Below are 21,030 nucleotides of genomic sequence, written 5' to 3' on the forward strand. Positions count from 1 at the left end.
TTGTGAGACGCAAAAGTATGGTGTAACCCTGAAGTGCTTTGCTAAAACATATTATGATGAGGACAATAGTTTTTCAGGCCCTGTCACAGTACTATTAAATATTTAATGATACCGACTTTAATGTGTTTAAGAGTTTCTTCAGTTTTCTGATCGTAACTTATCTTTGGGAAATACGCAAACGTTTTCTTTCTGTAGATTTTGAGAATCAGTGTGGGATGACACAAAGCAGCATTAATGACACCAGTTAATGACACCATGTTATCTCATGCATTATGATCTCTGCATGGCATATGTGTCAACCAACCTTCCCAGTCAGTCAGGAGGAGCAACCCTGCCAGGTTCATGTCAGAAGAGTCTTGCCGTTCCCTTCATTGTATAGCTGTAAACCATCTTCAAATGTATTTGGTTTCTAAACTTGAAACTATGAAATGTATGGAATGATGTGTATCTGGTATAGTCTTCATGAACGGCAACCACTAATGACCCGCTGGTATGAACAGCATTAAAGTCTGAGGTGTGGAGGGTAAGTGAAAGTTAGAATTAAAAGAGGAGGGAACAGTTCTTGGCTGAAAATGTGCACATTCTGGTTCTGATAAGCTGCTGTTTGATCTAAGATTTTTAAATGGGCTCATCGATACTTATTCTTAGGCTCGGGTAACAGTTTTAATTAAATGTTTAAAGCTTACTTACCAGTCTGGATGGCTGCGGCAAACACAATTTTTGTATGCGCAAGCATATTTTTGATGAAAAACTACAACAATAAGCGGAAAGATGCGAAAACTGAACTGACGAAATCAGCGGATTTGGCTGATTTCTCTTGGGTTTTTCACGACAATCGACTTCTATAATGTCACACATCTGAATAGTTGGTACAGTGATCATAATGATTACTTTCAGTAGAAGCACAAGTCAAGAGTGCTTGAATCAAAACTTAAATGATGTGGCATTCTGAATTCCTGTTTCTGTCTCTTACCATACCTTTAAAAAGCAAGCAAAAGCACATGAAACGTGCTTTAACTGAATATAGCCCTTACAGCACCGTCTCGTAAACAGTTTATGTGAAGATAATCCCTCCTGCGGTTTTGGATTTACACCACAATACCTTCTACTCCAAAACTAATACGTTTTGTGTTATAATATCATGTACAGACAAAAACCTTCTGGCAGGGAGTTTTAAATTGCGATGGTGGATCAAAGTGTGGTGTGTTTTTGTTACAGTTGTTTCTTTTTGTTCCACCTAAAAGGTTCTTTGTACAGAGGAAAACAAAGGAAATTATCAAAGAGATCATAAGCGCCCACCCTTGCAGGCAACAGGGGCAGAGGAATGTGAAGTCACAGAGGTCGGGTACATGAGGGAGCTCTTAAGACTGTTTAAACCTGTAATCTGAGGCTGACTTGTTTTGTTTTCATCCTCTCATAGGCAGTGTCCACCTCTGAGGCCTCCACCTCTGCCCCTGAAATTTGACTAACAAAGTCACAACCTGCCTTTCCCTGTAGCCCTCAATTAGGTGATTCCTCTGGCCAAACACTCCTGCAAATGTCGTGCGACAGAGAAAGAGCGAGAGAGATTTCCTGGATCTTTGTGGGAGCAACATGACGTGTAAAAACCGGCTCGGTGGCATTCCCAGTTTGCAGTCACAGCAGAAATCCTCTGTCCCAGACACTGAGAACCGAGCTACCTGCAATGCCCTGACAGGTGCTGTTTTTCCAGGATTTTTACAAGGTTATTAATCATCATCATCATGATCATCATAATCGCTGCTCTCTTGCCAACAGGAGGCCACCTTGCTGAGAGGGTGTGGGATTGAGATACGGTAAGTCTCCCAGCTGGCATGGTTTGGTTAGTCAGCATACTTTGCTTAGTTAATAACATTTTCATTTTCATTTTTTCCCTCTTCCCACATATTTTCCTACTTTTCTTCGCTATAATGTACATTTCCCCCCTCTTTCTATCATTCAGGGGTGAAAACCCGGACACACTGTCAGCAAAACCACATGAGAAAGTCATCTGGCTGTTGCTCCGTTCCTCTGCAGAAAGAACAAAAGTTTGGGTGGTAGTGCAGGGTCAGCTCCGTATTAATAATCCCCACATCCTGCCTCTCAGCAAGCCAAGCTTGTTTACCACCTTTAAGTCATATGATAAGCAAATCCTCAGAAAATGTACAAAAATGTCTCTTTGAGGGCAAATTAGGTTTTACAGAAACATAAAAGAAAATGAAGATTTTCCCTCACAGGGAAACCCTGTATTAATATAGATTCAGATTTAAGTGTAAAATTCACACTTCAGACACATTTGTAATGTTATCGAACTCATAAAGGTTCTCTATACGTTATTCAGAGTATTAATATAGTATCAAACAACTATTTCATCTGTAAAGACATAGTGGTGTAATGTCTTGCTTAGCAGAGAATGAAGTCGCTCTTTGTATGTGCTTTGTTTACATGGCTGGGTCGGTCACACAGGCCTTTCAGTGCACGTTAGTGCACGTGAGCGTGTCCCACTGGTTTGCTCACAGCAGCTGCTCTGCACTGTTCTCATACGGTGCTTACAACTGATAATGATATCGTCCCAACTCACGACGGCTTCGCGTAAGCATAGCACCCACCCTCCGGTTCACCCTCAAGTACATTTTAAGCAGGGTACATAGTCTCAAGTTAGTGGAATCAGAGAGCATCAATAACGTACATGTTGTTGACCTGTCAATCATTAAGAAAGCCATATGAATACAGGTTTTTATGATTGTGGGCTGACCCATTTGTTTACATTTGGATCACGGCTTGTGCCTTCAATCATTCAATGCAATCTTCATATCACGCCCCTAGCGAAACCAAACATACAGCTTATCATAACACCTTCAATATTGTCAGTACAGTATTGATGCTTGTGGTGACAAGATTGTGTTTATATAAAATCCAGAGTCACTAAAGCCATAATGTGACTGAAACCATAAAGTCTATGGCTGAAACACATGGCTGTAGTTGTGACATGTCTTTGAACAATGTCCAAGGAAATATTGAAGGGCACATTATAGTATTTTTAAACCTTTGACCCAGACAGACAAACTCAGCTATTCTAAAAACAGCCAAGACTGCAATTGAGCAAGAGGTAACTCTGCACAAAGTGGGTATTACTTGACTAAAGATCAGTGTAGAGGGACACATTCATTATAGCAGATGTATTGGTAACCCCTCATAACGCCCCACTCAAATACACACTCACACATGTCCTGTCACTGTGTTCCCCTGAACATTCCCTCCACAGTTTGTGTTGCTGCCTGTTTGAAAGCGGCTCAGTAATCCTGGATCTGAGAGTACAAAGGACCCCAGAGTGCTGGTGATGTAAGCACCATGTCCAGCGCTTACCCCACTGCTCTCCCTGCTCCCACATGCTGCCCGGGGGGTAACAGGGAGGAACATCCCTGTCGCGGGTGATCCTGAAGACCGCAGACTGCCGATGATACTGGCAGGCTAACGGCAGCCCGTCTGCTCTGTCTCAAAGGCCGGCCGCTGATAACCTGGGACACAGTGGGAAGGAGAAAGTGTTGACCAGATCACTGGAGAGGAATGTGGCTAAGCTGTGGGAAGTGGTGTATCGGTGCTGTGTGACCAGGAGAACAGACTAAGGGACTTTTGCTGCTTATTCGTAGAAGGCCACGTTGCCTTAAGTGAGTATCACTGGGTAAACATTTACCTGGTTAACGCCTCTGGCAGCGTGTGATCAAAAATGGGTGGCGAACTGTTTGCTGTTATAACATTATATGACTGTGTATGCATTCTGCAAGAAACAGAAGTCTGTCAGTCGCGTACTCTCTGAATGTTTTGGCCATCAGAGACACTAGTGGCTGTGTCATTTGATGAAAATGTCAGTGCCAGCTAGTGTGTGTATGTAAACATTTGGATGTGTGCTCTCTCAGGTCTCCATGGACTTGCTGCAGGGCTCCAGTCACACTATGTGGGGACTGAACGCTCGCTTGAAGGACTTTCTAGAGCAGGTGAACAGGCTGCAGGAGGCCAACCAGCGGCTCGAGGCTCAGATAGCCGACTGGTCCGCCAGGAGCACCTCCCGCTCCCGGGACTGGTCCCAGCAGGAAAAGACTGTTAAAGATCTCCGCGTCCAGGTAAGACACTTTTTGTTTGTAGAGATTTTGTAGCTATCAGGTAATCATTAAAAATCCCTTTAATCACAGAAAAGGATATAAAAGTGTTCAACAACAACTCTTTAACACTCATACAGTTTTTATTGGAATGTGATCCAAAGGCTACAGGTGAATGGTGGCTAAGTCTGGGTTTGAGGCTATAAAAGTTGTTGCTGATCATTTTCAAGTTTCATTTTTTTACTCCAGCTGGTTGGGAGGATCAGCAACCTCTTTTTGACATAGAACACCCTTTTCAAAACCAAGTGGATACTGAAACTCACTTGTCATCAAGCTAATAGAAACATGTCTTCGTTCTGTAAGAAACACTGTTCTGAAACTGAACTAAGAGCAATGCAATGCTTATTTGTGAAGTTTAACTATGAGTCAAGTACGCTACTTTAAATGATCTAGATTTTGAAAAATATATGTCGCTGGAGAAATCTGTAAGCGACCAAAATGTCAGTACGTAAATAATATGCACTGTAAGTTCATGAGGTGAGAGGTAACTTAATCAAACGTATGGCAGAGGATTAGGAGTAGAGAATGTGTGTCATTGTGCTTTAGTCTGTCTGCCAGACAGACGCCAGCTGTCACACACTGAAAGAATGCAGAAAGGTAATTGTTTGTTATAACAGATGATATGTGATAATTAAGTTTTGACAGTAAGTGTCTACAAGGACATTTGCAATTGAGGGGGTGGTGGTGGCCAATAATTCTGATGTGGCTGATAAAGCTGATGAAATTATGAATCTGGTAAGACTGTGCAGTGAAGGGGAGGTGGAGGGGCGAGCGTAACAGCAGCATAAACATACTAAGGGCAGAGAGACAATCATATTTAAAAAGAGATAGCTGAAAGATGATAGACGGATAATGTAGTGGTGCCGCCTGTGGATTGTATGGATGTGGCCAAGCTGATGAGGACAGCTGATGAGAACAGCTGATATCACAATTGACAGCCCCAGATGTTGACAGCGGAAAATTAGGGTGTATGAGAAATAAACTAAAGGACGAAGCGTGCAAAAGAATAAGCTTCCTGACTGAACGTACGCTAGAGCTTCATTACTTTGAAGGACATTCCACTTAGTAGACCGCATCACCATACCGGTTAATGCTAGCCGGTATGGTGATCTCACATGACACATGATGGTTTTTAACTGCTCCTTTGAGGCACTTTCTGTATTAGTAAGTGTCACTGACTGGCATACCGCGTCACAAAGCTCGTCACAAAGCTCGTCTCCAGAGCGTGGCTGATATTCCCACTACTATGAGCAAACTCTCGTAGTTTCATTGTTCAGTGATCCAATGCTTGTATGTTAACATATGGGATTGCTTTTCTATTTACCTTCTTAAGAACAGCTTTATATTATGTTATTTACAACACAGACTTACTTAGAGATCGAAAAAATTAGACAATGTATCAAGACAGGAGTGTATCTTTGGTATAAATGTTAGGGAATTTTCCATGGTATCTCTGGCTTCCCTTCCACATGGGAGTGTCTAGTTCTGAAATTCATGAGGAAACAAAAGGAAAAAAGGGTGTGTTAATATCATTGTGTGCGTGATACAGGTCCAGCAGCCACCATTTTTTTACAGAATCAAATTAATCTGGAAAGAATTGTACATTTGTGCTAATGTTTTACACAGTTTGTACAATTCAGCCACTGATCATGTTAAACACATAAATACAGTTGTTTGTTGGCTGTGTTAAAGATATTGGCTTCGTTCCATGTACAGTAATATACAGTATTATGTACATACGCTTTCAACTTCAGTTCATTAAACAATTTGAAAAACATTTAGATTTTAACAGCCACTTTATTGTGCTACAAACGACAATAATTATTACTGCAAACTAGTCAACCTGATTATTTCACTGTTCTATAAAAGATTTACAAGTTTAGATAATGTATATATTATGTAGTGATTGTGATTATCTTATTAAAAAGAAATAACCTAGAAACTAACCTAATATTAATACAAAAGTTGTTTGTGGTTTGTGCAACACCTTTGAGTCATCACAGCGTTTAAGTGAGTGGATAAATGTAGTATTACAGTTTCCCCTTGTTATACCTTCAATAAATCAGGGTGTGCTGAGGTTTAATGACGGAGTAATTTAACTCAAATGGAAGGAGTATCTGTCAATCGCTCATCCGATCCTCTTCACACTTGGCGGATGTATTGCTGAGGACCGAGGGAAGTGCAGTGTTGACTGCGACACATTCATTGATAGTTCATTATTCACATGTTGTGTAGTGTATTGAGAGGGGGCGACTGGGTACAGCTCGACAAAAAGCGAATATTTTTTGTTCCAAACTATATACACCATGATTGCAAGTATCCACAATGAGGCTGTGAAGGTGCACTACTTGATGTTTTGTCGTCTCATTAAGCCAATTGTTAGCGCCCGTCTTTTAAAGACATGTAAAAGCTTCAAAATTCACAAGAGGTGTATTCACTGACTTTATATCTTTGATAAAAATGTTTGAATCTCTTGATCTTGTGTTAACCACAGACTTTATTTCAGGCATTTAACCAAAAACCCATTAACTTTGAGATGAGGATATCGGAACTGTAAAAATGCTAACTCATACTCATACTCATTTACGATTTTAGGACCCATTCCTGCAGCACTTAATATGAACATTTACACCTCTGAACGGCCTGCTGGGTAAAGTTTGTCTAAGCTTTTGCAGCCAAATTATTTGCATACTCTAGCATTGTGTGGGGGTACAACTATGTCACGGCAGGTGTATTGGACCCAAGGAAGCGTAATGTTGAGTGTGAAGTTGTTTGGATGAGCATTTCTTGATGAAGCCCCAAGCAGCAGCACCAAAGGCCAAGCAATGTACAAGCATAAAGCTTTTACTAGTAGTACTACTATTGTATAAAAGGAGATACATAGTCATTGTTGATAGAAAGGTTATTCCTCCAGTCGTACTGTAGAGATAACATGCAAATGAAACAATATTAATGATACATACATGTATTGATTTAGGACATACAATATCACTTTTTGCTCATAAAAGCATTTAGTATTCAAGCAAAGTAATTTACTTTTATGTTTTAGTCAAATTCACCCTAATGTCTCAGCCGAGGCCAGTTTCACTTACATTTCATTGAAAACACTGCAGAATTGTATACAGTTTTGTCCTTTCCTTGATCTAATCTCATGTTATTGTATTTTTGTTTTGCTTTGTCAGGTTGGTAACCTACTTATGGAGAATGCCCGGCTGGCATTACAGTCTGACAGCATGAAGTCCAGAGCTGCTGCCATCCAGGACAGGTCAGCTGTATTTGGCTGTAGTTTCCCATAACGCTAAGTATATCAGACATAAGGTCGCATCCCAAAAACATGTTCCACTCATTCAAACAGTTTGTCTAAAATGATCAGGCACAGAAGAGAAACATTTAGATTTTAGATAGTATAACAGGTAACGTGCAAGAAGAAAATGTGTGATCATCATTACTGCCCCATAAAGGCATCACAATATACGGATGTATATAGATGTAGAATAACTACCAAACACTTCCTGTTTTCATCCTGCTGCAATGCTTTTCCGGTTGTCTGTTATCTAACTCGGGCCAGTTCCCGCTCCTGTGAGCCAACCTGCACACAAATCCAGGCCGAGCTTTGTGCTGTGTAGGCACTTCACTTGTGTATTGATGCAGAGTGACACCAAGCCCCCACCACCACCCTGAACACACAAACACACACACACACACACACACACACACACACACACACACACATCATCCGTCCACTGTCAACCATTAACCCCTGAAGGACCTTGGCAACTTGTGCAGCCTAAAATAAATACACCTGTTCTATTTATGGCTCACCTGATGTGTCTCCTGACCAGCTGAGTGTAACTCCGGACTCTTGTATGACACAATTAAATGATGTCAAGGTAATTTTCATCCTTTGGACTTGTAGATCTTTCATCTAAAACCACAATATTCAACCCCTTAGGGGATACTCACAAGTTATTATCTGGACATGTTCCAATATTATATGTTCCTTTCCGATACCAAGAACCAATCCTGCACCAGTAAGTAGATATAGTGATTGTTATAAAATGATCTTGGAATTAGTCATTTTAATCATGTGTTATAACTTATAAGGTGCTGGGAGTTAGTGTTAGGACGTTAGGATAGGACGTTAGGATATTCTATATTGCCGTGAAAACATCCCGTGATAAAACCTCAATAAACCTGAATACATACTGTTGGTTCAAACAGTATGTATTCAGGTTTCTCTCCAAAAACTACATTCTACAGTAACTTGTGTTGTTGTTGTTTCTATGTAGTGTAAATGAGTTCATAAAGTATATGAAAATGTTATATTGGATTGGGGCAGAGACCAAGCATACTCCCTGGAACAACTCTACTATTATCAGCAATCCCCTTTTAAATTAAGTTAAACTGCATATATGCCAAGTCTGAGGAATATGTTAATACTTTCCAATGGACTTTGATCTGTTGTCTTTATTTGAATGAATGCAATTTCACTGGCCTTTTTACCCTTTCTTCCCTGTGTTTATATATGTATGGCGTGATTAAATGATTGACAATAAACACAGAATGGGGCTCAATAAATAACCTTGTCTGTTGACGTCACCTCATAGGTGTGAGATGGAGGAGAGCAACACCAGGCGTCTGGAGCAACAGGTGGCTCTGCTGAGGGAGTCAAAGAGGAAGGCCGATCAGAGCAGCACAACGCTGCAGGCCGACCTTCGACACTCCATGTCAGATCTGCAGGAGATGCACCAGGAGTTTGAGGTTACTAAATGTGCTGCCTGCAAATGCGTGTTAGCCCTTTTTCTTTCAAACTCACATCTCTGCCTTCTACACTGTGCCTGTCTATCTTCCTTTCTGATGGTGGTTGTATGCACGGTCTCGCACTATAACCTTTTCATTTTTAAAGTGACAATAGATACGTTTACAGTAGCTTGCATAGACATGCTAATGCCAGTTAAAGACGTCTGTAATGATGTCTGCTAATGTTTGGTTGGACCCATCGGAGCTCACTGATGCTGACTATGATTGGCCAATAGCCAAAAGTCAATTCTGCACAGTCAATATACATCTACTAAAAGTACTTGTTTTTGCTACTGACAAGCTCAGCTTGTTATTACAAGTGTTTGACAACATTATGGAAAGTAACCTACACAGAAATAAAACGCCTTTATTTACAAGGGTGGCAAATTGTAAGTACTTTCTTTAATCAATCATTGGTAACATTAACGATCAACCGAACGTGGCTCTCAATCTTGCTTTGGACATACCTTTCACTTCTCAGGTGGATTATCAGTAGCCTGTTGTACTTTTTACTTCCAACCCTACCCTTAAATGTGTGTGTGTGTGTGTGTGTGTGTGTGTGTGTGTGTGTGTGTGTGTGTGTGTGTGTGTGTGTGTGTGTGTGTGTGTGTGTGTGTGTGTGTGTGTGTGTGCATTCAATTCATAAGAGCTACCTTTCACAGCATCTAACATTGCCTTGTCCCTTCACGATGACCTCATCCACCCCTCCTCTCTTTCTCCTTTCCTACCTCCATCTCTTCATTTTCTTTTTCCCGCTGACTAATACTTCCCTCCCTCACTTCAAGTGTCTTTTCCTGCATACAGACGCACACACATGCTCACTTAGATTTTTTTTGTCTCTTACCTCTGCATTGCGTGGACTCTCTGCCACCCCCCTCCCCCCATCCCCCTCCACACACACACACACACACACACACACACACACACACGCACACACATCATCACTCTTGCCCTCTTTCTCTCATCTGCACCTATTTATCCACAAACAAGTTGCATCTCCCTATTTGTCTTGTTTTTCTCTTCTCACTCTTTACATCCTTCACTCTCTTTCTCACCCTTGCTCTGTCTTACACTCTCCCTCTCTCTCTTTCTCTCCGCATCCTCTTGCTCCATCTGGTTGGCTGTTTGCAGGCAGCCCGAGCTCTGCAGCTGCAGCGGGCCGGCTCCTGCGATGCTCTGTTAACGACGGCCACAGCAGCAGCAGTAGCAAGAGGCGAGGACGAGGATGGCACAGGGATGGAGCTCAACCAGCTCCTCGACCGAATCAGAGCACAGTGTGACCAGGGCAGACTTCCCGGCCCGGGCGAAAGACACCTCAGCCTGGGTGCCGTGTCAAATCCACCCCCCGGCTTGGTCAGGCCCGGCCGCTCTGGAGCGGCGGCAGCAGCTGCTGGATCCAGAACACACGGAGGAGTTCTCAGTGAGGTACGCATCTACTTTTTTTTATATGTCTCTCTCATGTTGTCCTGGCCCACTGCCAGCCAGACACACCCTCAAGATCAACTACAGGCTGTCCCATAGGCAAGGCTGAGTGATGTTTGTGCTCAGCTGGAGTTAACTGGTAAGCAGAGTGGTTGTTGACTGTGGTGAAAGGCTGAAGGGTTTAGGACTCATGCCTTGCAGGTTTGGGTATGTTATTGCCTGATTGTCTCCTTACTCACTTTACCTTTTTACTCTTACACACATTTGCAGTATTGTGTTACAACATATGATCAGTTACTTCTCTGAGTGAATGATTCCTGATCTTCATTAAAAATGAATGACCAAATTCCTACCTGAGTATTCTCATATATCTGGAAGATGTTTCATCCTTTATCCAGTAATAGCAGCATTTCTACTGGTTTGGGCCTAACTGTCCTCCTTTTTGTTAATACGGGAAAAAGTGCAGTCTGGGTGTCTTTTATGATCCTAGTGTTCCTGTGTCACAGGACAATGATGACTTTGGACTGACAGCGGCTATAAAGTGTCTTTGCCAATCGCTGCAAAGCAATGTCCGTATTTATCATGGGTGATAATTGCATCTAAAATAATGCTCTGTCTTTTTGAGAAGAAAAGTGCTAAACTGGGAATATCAACATGCAATCAGCTATAATGTTATACTATGATATTAAACACATACAATATGTGCTTCCTGGGAAGAGTTGCATTGTTTCCTTCATGAGTCGGCAAAGTTAATCAACAAGGCAATTCAAAGGGCATTGCATAAAACAGGGGCTCGTAAAACATTGCTCTATAGCGCCACTGTTGGTCAAAATCTACATTACCTTTATATTTTGCTCAGTTAGAATATCTATCTAATGGTATATATAATAACCTTTACATTAGTAACAATGTGTACAGATGTACAGACACCAATAGTTGACCAAATCAGACTAGTGATGACTAGTATGACAAAACAACTGAGATCAGTTCTGGAAAGTAACAATTAAGTACAATTTCCTTTCCTTCATATTTTTTTATTTGATGCTACCTCACACCTGTACATTACTACGTTCCAGAGCGAAAAATTTCTCTTTTTACTAAATGTTTCTGAATCTAATAGTTATTAGCTTATTAGTTAAGCTTTTATATACAAAACAAGTAATAGAAAAATAAGATATGATGCATTGTTATAGATCAAACCAACAAACAGTATTAGTTTAAATTTACTTTACCTCGATTGTACTAATTACAATAGTAAAATGTTACTTACAGTCCATGTTAAGTATGTAATATAGTACATAATAATATAACATTGTGACAGGAGCCATTCTGAATAAGTAACTAACTTTTGCAGGGGAGTTTAAATGAGTGTCTCATCCATCACTGCCCGAGATGACAGCTATAAATAATAATGCCCTTTGACATTTGTGCTGCTCTCCTTGTGTGTGTGTAACTTGGTACACAATTCAGCAGTAAGCCAAACTCCATTTAAATGAATACGGGAGTCAGGATGTAGCCTCCAAGCTCCAAATGCTTTATTGTGCAGCATCGACGCACACAGTTCAAATAAGAGTAAAACTAAAAACAAACAGAAGAACACAATGATCAAGATGCATATGAATTACACATTGCAGATTGAACTTTATGTAGCTCTTACGCTTCTGTAGCAGTCAAACTTCTAGCATAACGATAACTGGCTACAGATACAAAATTAACCTTATAAATATACTTAAGAAGAAGATATTACTAAAATACTATTCTGTAGTCTGTACTAAACAAATACTTACAGACTATGCTTTTGAAGGAGTAAACACATGATGGATGGCAGTGGATGATTTTCAGAGACCATCTCCTTAAACTACCACATGTTGCTAACTTAACTTCCTGTTCCTGTTCATAGTGCATGTCAAAATAAAGGCAGGGCCCTGGGGGCAGAACAACGTTCAACTTTACAACTTTACGTAAGATAAGGAATCTTGTTTGGCAGTTTTATCATTAATGAAGAGCAGATTTCAGCCTAAATGTGCTTACCATAATGTTCTTATTAATTGATATATATACTTTGTGCTTTGAAACAGAAACAGTAAATTATTTGAGTAACATATTAGAAAAAATAACTTGCATAACTTGAGTAATTTTTATTTTGTTATTACTGTCAAAATATTGTCATAACTGTGCTGAGACAGCTCCGCTGCTTCACTGCATTTTAACGGGGCGAGGATGGGGGGGGGAGGGGGTGTGAAGTGCCTAACAGCTGTACTGTGTACACACAGCTTGTACAGCTTTACAGCTGTGTGTACACATGGGTCTGGGTGTCTGCTTTGCTGTCTGTTGATCTAAACGGAAACACATGCTACTAATAGCCCCACGTGTAGCTGCTTCTCCTCTGACTGTCTTACTGATGGCCAATGGGAAAAAACTGTGACCCACAAGGTGTGTGTCTGTGTTGTACGTGTATGAAGTTTACTGAGGATTAGAAGTTAAAATGTGTGTGTGTGTGTGTGTGTGTGTGTGTGTGTGTGTGTGTGTGTGTGTGTGTGTGTGTGTGTGTGTGTGTGTGTGTGTGTGTGGGGTCACCCAGGAAGAGGCAGCGTGGGCGCAGGTGAGCCTCGGCGGCGCTGCCCTGAGGGAGGCCCGGGCCGAGCTAGCTGAGGCCAGGAGGCAGTGGCACTCCCTGCAGGTGGAGATTGAGACCCTACATGCCTTGGTAAGAAATCACACCTCATCATGTATCTCCCCGGCCAACCCACCATGGTTTAGAAAAACTATATATACATTGGTAGATTCAAATGTAGCATGAATCAGCGGGGCCAGGGGCCTGGCCAGACCAAGCTAACCAACACAACTGACACTGTTTGTGGTGGGAAGCAAGTGAAGGATGATACTCTTTGTTGTTTATAACTATTAGACTATGTAAAGTTATAACATAATTAGTTTCCACACCCACTGTGTAGTCATGGTCCTAAGAGCTCCTTGTGTTTTGTTTTTCAGGAGAAAGGCCTAGAGAGCTCCCTGCAGAACACTCAGCAGCTGTACTCCAGCCAGTTGCAGGACCTTTCACAGGTTATCGGCGGACTGGAGAGCGAGCTGGAGCAGGTGAGGAGCGGATTGGCGACACAACGCCAGCGCCATGGCCAGCTCCTCAACACCAAAATGAGGCTGGAGCGAGAGATCGGCACTTACCGACGTCTGCTGGAGCGTGAAGAGGGCAGGTGAGAGCAAGATGCTTAGAAAGGAATGTAAATGTTAGCAGGGAGGAGGAAATAATTATTCAAACAAAATAATTACTTATTCGGTGTCAAAGAGGTCATAGAGGTGTCAAAAGTATTCACATTCATTACTCAAGTAGAAGTATAGATACTAGGGTTTAAGAATACTTCTGTAAAAGTTGAAGTATCAACTCAAGCTTTTTACTTAAGTAAAAGTGTAAAAGTACTGGTTTAAAAACTACTTAAAAGTATGAAAAGTAAAAGTAATGTAAGGGGAATGTTTTATTTCCATTAAGGACAAACTCTTAAGCCGCGTCTCAGGGGCCTATAGTGCACTACTCCACCTTCCCCAAAACAATTATTTTTATAAAGGCCATAATGTTTTAAAATGTTATGTTGAAAAATGTGGGATGCACTAGGCTACCCGTTTCAGCTGCATATATGCCCATTTAAAATGATCACATTTTATTACAATGCAAATACATTAAAGTACCATATGTGTACTACTGAGCATTAACATGGGTTTCATGGAGCGGAAGACATGATAACTAGTTGCCTATAAGTATTGTAATAGTGCAAAATATGCGGCGACTCCGACACAAACACTTAAAGCTGTGGTTCTCAAACTTTTTCTGTAAATAACGTAATTGTGTGACTCATCTGTGCTTTTATAAATAACAGAATAAAGACAATTAAAATCACTTTCAAGTAAATCAGATTGCCCCATCAGACAATGTTTTGTGTAAGTTCTATCTGTGCAAAAAATTACTCATATTTAGTTTCTACTGAATAGCTCATTGTGGAAAACAATAAGCTTTTAATTTTTTTTGCCAAACAAAATAGAATGAGTGCATATATGTGAACCATCACGTTGTATCAGTATTAGTGGCTGCAGTGAGCTGCATTCCTCGACACATATGTTATACACGGGGTTGTAGATTTGATACCGCCTCTCTCAATTCATGCTCAATATTGAGCTTAGATCTGTTTTTTTATTTTGAGAAAAGCAACAGCAGGAAAAGACAAGCTCACGGAGCTCACTGCGTCACGTCAAATCACGCATGCGCAAGCGTAACCTGTTAACGGCGTACCGTAACCATTTACCCGAAAGTACAGGCATTTGTCCATGTATTTATTAATGACTTAGTCTTATATCCGTGTACTTTGTACTTTTGTAATATGTGAATCCAGCAGCTCATTGTTGGTAGAAGACACGAGCACTTTGGCTTGTTTCACCTGGAGCAGGAGAGCTGCTCCGGGTTCAAAGAGCTGCTCCGGTGCGAGGAGTCGTCTGAAAAATAAATACTCCAGTAAAGTATAGATACCCAACATTTCTACTTAAGTAAGGTAACGAAGTATTTGTACTTCGTTACTTGACACCTCTGCTTATTCGTTCCTTATATAGCCTTCAAAAAGATAATTTAGTTTGTTGGGATCTTCAGTCTGGCCAAAGCTTACTATTCTGTAAAATCTCTCTGCATGGAAACTAAAAATCCACAATAATAATTGCAGGTTGAGATATACAGAAGCTGTAGCTACCAGTAATTAATAGCCTAGAAATGCAGCTTGAATCTGACAAAATGTCTGTGTCTGGTCTCATAACGTATTCCTTGCCATCGTCAAGCTGTTTTATTAGGGAATATTCCATTCTTCCGGCCTGGCCTTTAATTATCGTAGACATCTCGCATCCAGCTCCTTTGCAATTTAACGCATTGGCCGAATCAGCGATGTGATTATCATTTCATAGTGTGAGGAAAGTAATTTGGTTTTATGGCGTATAGAGGTTACAGACAGATTGGAGTGCTTCCAAATATCTTTGGATGCTTTTCATTCAGGATATGGCCGACTGATGTCATTGATCCAAGGAGAGACCAGACGTGGCATCTGAAATTTGCATTGTTTGTTTATATTTGAGAAGGGTGGCGACTGAGTGGGTAGAAAGTGGAGGCACAAAAGGCTGTTTGACATAAAAAAGATATGAGACCATCCTCATACAGTGAAAACAACTCTTTCTCACTGAAGCATCTGTATACATAAAAGCTCAAAGGTTTGTGAGTTGGGTATGTCTGCAAACTAACCAAGTGAAAGGCACAAAAGATGATACTGAAAGATCAGTGGACAATACTTTTATATCATCTTTTAACCATTCAGAGTTTTGCTCAGGCAGTGCAAACAGAGCCCTTATGAGAGAAGGAAAGAAGGAGGAAGCGAGGAGATATATTTCAATGAAGATCATGAATTGAGTTTTTCACCTCCACTCATTCATTTATATCAAGGAGGTTACTGATGAAGATGACTTCAATGTAATACCAGCACACTGCAAGACATAAATGTTAATGGCATCAATCCTGTGAGCTTGGGTAGACGTGTCAGACCTTCCACAAGGTGTTGCCCATGGTCTTGGTAGGAGTTTTACATCTCTTCACCTCATCTTTTTAGCCCTTTTCTGGCCTCCTGCTAACCATAATGCCATAATTGTGCAGAATGTTGCGTGGTTGTCTGTCCTGGAGCATCCCTGACAACCCCTTGGCAGGATAATTGATGTTGTATGATTGTTGTCACAATAGTCTTGCTTTTGGTTTTAACACAATGCTAAATACGAGTCACCCACTCCTGCTTCTCTATGTGAGCGGTCCAGGCTTCACAGCTGTAAACAATTGAGGTAATACATACAGCAAGCATGGAAGATGGAGATTACAGGTCATGAAGACCCTCCAGCGTAGCCACTCAATGGCAACTGAGGTTTGTTTGTTTGAGTACTTCAAGATCAAGGTTGTAGTTCTTTGTGATGGTACTTCTGAAATAGTCAGAAGAATAGGACAGAACTGTTGTCAGAGGCCAACAGTAGAGACAGCAATGGTGGCTGAAAATCCACTGACAGAACACCTATGTTCGGATGGTCTTGGCAAACTGTCCGATCCTGCAACAGGCTCCACAAAGAAGGAAGGAAGAGCTTTTGAGGAGCTGTTTCTCTGTTTCCTGTTTGCATGTTAAACTAAGGCTAAGCTGACTTTCTCCTAGAAGTCTTCTAATATACCAAATGTCTAACTGTCACTTTAATCATGACACACATGTGAACACATAATGCACATTCTTTTTGCTTGTCATTTCTTCGGTCTGCCCTTCTGCCTGCAGGTACATGGGCCGTAATGGGCAGCCAATGGGTCTGCGGCCTTGGAGGTCTTCCATGGAGGTGCCGAAGGAGAACGGGCACGAGAACGGCTTGAGTGACCCTGCAGTTACTCCGGACGAACCCAAGTCTGAGCCCCTGCCTGAAATACCTTCACTCCTCCCAGCAGACAGCGGGCTAAAGAAAAGCATACTGCATAGACAGCAAAGCCTTGTGGTACTCACAGGTGACACACCCACACATATACACACACATACTCTTCCTACAGTCATATCTTGTTATGATTTGGCATCAATGTCTTCTCACAGAGCCAGAAAAAGATAAAGACTTGCCAATCTCCACTGTGAAGACTCAGGAGATTCTTCAGGGTAATGTGGTGCGGGAGAGTGCTGAGGGTCACGGCACCATTGAGTAAGTATTGATCTTTTTTTCTCCCATTGACGTGTAGTCAGCACCTTTTTTTCAGTCCGACATGTAGACATTTTGGAGTAGCGAGCACTCGCAGCAGTACTTTAGAGAGCGCTCTGCTACATTGCCTAATGATAATTACCCTTTTTGACTACAAACAATATAGTTTCTTGCTTTCTTAATCTCCTGACGCCTTCAAACCTATTTGGCTTTGACTCAGGGAGCTTTTAATGACTCATTACATCCTCCCCACCCTGACGACGTCTGGTTCTGCAGACTAGATGTACAAGCTCTGAAAAGGAATGACCATGACGTTTAACAAGGCATAAAACGTTGAGTTGGCGCCACAGGTTCTCATTCATCATAGCGCCGCATGGGAATGCTCCTCCTTTAATGGCTTGTGGTTGATGTGGAGATACTAGTCTGGTGTGGAATTTACAGGGCGTAGCACCTGTTATTGTTGGACGAGACATGGGCGGGAATTCTTTGGTCATGCTTCAGGTGTTACCAGCCACATGCAAACATCCAAAAAGAAAACACGCACACTAATGAATTATATCATAAGAGAGCTACACACGTGTATATTCACTCCAGCCAGAATATTTACTTTTACTGTGAACAGCAGATCACAATGTAAGTCCCTCTGTCACTTGATTGATTCTTTACTGATAGCAAGGGACATTTAATTTATTTTACTTGAATGTTCCTTGACTGCTTATCCTTATCATTTCCATCAGACAGGAAGCATTACCTTATTGAAAATACTCTCATTAGTTCTTGACGCCTTCAAATTAATTAAGTTGGTCTCCTACTTTGTGAGGTAATGCTCCAGCATCAAGCCATCAATAAGTATTGATGGAACTAGTGTTAGCCCACTGAATGTTCCTTAAACCATTAAAACTTCCTCACAGGCCAGAACAGTTGAAAACATTCCTAATGTGCACCTCCGCTATACACAGCATTGTTTAGATTTTACAAATATATTGTTTTGGCTCACTCCTGCTGCCCTCATCAACCTTGTTTTCATTCACAGCATGCAGGTATTCTCAGCAAACACACTCTAATACCTTCACTGTCAAGTAGCAAACAGCAGACAGACGCAGTTAGCGAGTTAGCTTGCTGGTGAACATGGTGGAACATTTAGCAGCTGTTTATATACAGATATTTTCCTCAGGCTAAAAGGAGAGTGAATATTGGACTGACATTCATCTGGTGGACAGAAACACCAAATGCATACAAGTGTTGCTCTGTGTCTGCTGAATGTACAAATATGTAACTGTTTACACATCAACTTATGGGGATAATGCGTTAATGTTGCGTTTACAGCTTGTTGCACTGTCCTTTAGGTGGCCTAAAGTAGTCCTATAAGGCCCAAGGTAACCAAAGTATCCTACATTCATTACCCAGTCAAGTCCAAGTCTTAGTTAATATTGTGTTTTGGTATATTTGTTGAACACCTTTACAAATCTCTATAAACCCAACAAATCTATGGTACCTATTGTCAAATCTTCCCTGTTCAAAGACACTATATTTTCTATGGGTCTGATTGGTTACCCTGTTCATGCGGTGAAACACTTGCATATACAGGGCTTGCCTCTTCTATTTATTAGACAGACATTTGGGATTTTGTTTGATTTAACAATGATCCCAGGTCCTGATCCTCAGGAATCAGTGCCAGACTGGTTGCATGCCGTTACAAAGGGGGTTGCACGTTCTATTATATAGCTTTCATACCAGGTTGCATCTAAGACAATTAAAGTGTTCTCTTACTGCCCCCTGGTGTTACTTTACCACCAGGTGCATTGATCATAAATTAATGAATGAAAGGAATTTAAAATAGCTGTTTAATACAGTACCATTGAAGTTGCCCATATCACATGGCATGACACACAGAAATACTTTACAGAAACAAATTGACTGCCGGTTGTTGACATCCACATTCAAATGAAAGACAAATTATTTCTGCTTATCACATACTATAAATGTTCCAGAACAAAATAACAATATTTGACACATAAACCGAAGAGAGACCGAAAACATTAACATCACCTGATCAACTGATTGCCATGGCTTCTAACCTATGCCCTTCCAGGACTGAGAAGATTGACGAAGTGATAAAGCAGTGGGAGGGCTCCTTCTTCAGAGGGAATCCCAAGCTGCGCAAGAAGTCGGTGTCGCTGCGCTTCGACCTGCACATGGCTGCAGCAGACGAGGGGTGTGCCCAAACTAAACGGGACAGCCTCCCTGACGTGGAGGTGCGTCTGATCATGAAGAGATCTCGCAGCATCCCAACCATCACACAGTGACTCTAACTGGTTCGAGGCTCAACACTGCATTGCAGTTGTTTGTGGAAACCATGGTGATATTGAAGTTACAGATATAACAGCTGGGTCATTGACATATGGATATTACCATCCATTGCGTACCATACTTAATATGTATTTCCAAATCACGTTGAACTTTGCTGACGACTGAATCTGAAATTTCTCTCATCAAATCTGGACTCTGGCACGATGAGCATTACCCATCAGGCTTTGGGCTATATTTAGAGTTTCAGAAAACCATCATTAAATATACCAGACCGACATCCATTACCTTACAGAGGAAAACTATTTGAATATGTAAACATATTTCTTCATCTTCACTCTGGATGAAGAAAAGTGTCTCTCAATACTGTCAATGTTTCAGTAGGTCACTGGACAAAAGAGATTTTATTGTATGACTGTTTAACTAATTATAATTAACACCTGGCCCAGGAGCCTGACTTCACAGGTGGATAGATATAATTTGAGATGTGAAGCCACAGATAACTATAAATAAAGGTGGATTTTTTGCATTTTTTCTTTAAGAGACTGTACAAAAATTATCAGGGGGAGAGGGGTGCAGAAAAAAGGAAATGATTGTGTCACTTAATTTCTGCTATTACAATCCAATAGCAGCTCCGACCTTCACCATATGTTGCATCTCAACAGAAAGCAGAACTGCAGTAAACATGAGGTAAAAGGTGTTTATTTTACGTTTAAGGTGTTTTACACCTTTTACTTTCGGTTATTAGCCATATGTTTGAAGAACACGGTCTTATATTATTTGTGTGCTTTTAGTTGTTAATGGCAAATTTAATTGGAACAATTCAATAGAGCTATATTACTTTAACATTTTTTTCTTGATCAAGTCGATAAACTGAGGAGGGTCATGCTTTTAAAAAAGTGTAACATAATTTTCCACCCCCCCCGCCCCCTCCTAATAATTTCCCTACAGTCCCTAAATGCTTGCACTGCAGAATCATGCACTTAGAAGAACATCAGCTCTGAGATACCCTGATTGTGTGTATATTATTGAGGGTATTTTGTCAATGATGTTCACTCTTTGTGGAGAAAAAAAGTCTTGCAATTCAAGCTGATAATGTAGCTTTATTTTACAATGCATTGTCGCAAAAAACAACAACAACAAAACAGCTCACTGTGATCTTAACAGCAGTGAGGGACTTAATGCTCACCATGTGTCTCAGATAATTTAGATTCCTTACCTCAACCAGAGGAGGGCAGTATTTGTAAATAGATAACTCTGCAGCCAATGCTCAACTCGGGTTGTTTAGCACATGCTATCTGTTACACTTTAGATTAAGAGTTTTTATGCTCAATTTTGAGTTTGCACCAAAGATATTAAAAATAAGAAAAGGACCATAGTGCATTGCATTTGGGTGCCTCAAAATATATTATATTAAAGGTATTATCTATGCAGTTCTGGGCTTGACTTTGCTTTGCTTCATGAAGCGCACACCATTTTGGGAGCACTGTAACTTCATAATTAAGAAGTATGCTTTTATCTAACACTTTATCATTTCAAATAAAAAAAATTTGACTGTTGTGTTTTTGTCAATTGTTTATCACTTTGTTTCATTTCAAGA

At 40.9% G+C, this 21,030-nt stretch overlaps 1 protein-coding gene across 1 annotated transcript; it reads left to right on the plus strand.

Moving 5' to 3' along the window:
- Positions 1-3,920: 3,920 nt before the first annotated feature.
- Positions 3,921-20,974, plus strand: krt222 (keratin 222; the record flags this gene model as incomplete). The annotated part of the gene is made up of 9 exons (XM_079219153.1): positions 3,921-4,118; positions 7,337-7,419; positions 8,762-8,915; positions 10,086-10,379; positions 12,958-13,083; positions 13,368-13,588; positions 16,721-16,941; positions 17,024-17,126; positions 19,216-20,974. The coding sequence occupies 9 exons, from the start codon at positions 3,921-3,923 to the stop codon at positions 19,427-19,429; spliced, it is 1,614 nt and encodes a 537-aa protein (XP_079075279.1). The 3' UTR covers positions 19,430-20,974.
- Positions 20,975-21,030: the final 56 nt, after the last annotated feature.

Source organism: Taurulus bubalis (genome assembly GCF_910589615.1).
Source record: "Taurulus bubalis genome assembly, chromosome: 6".
Taxonomy (NCBI): Eukaryota; Metazoa; Chordata; class Actinopteri; order Perciformes; family Cottidae; genus Taurulus; species Taurulus bubalis.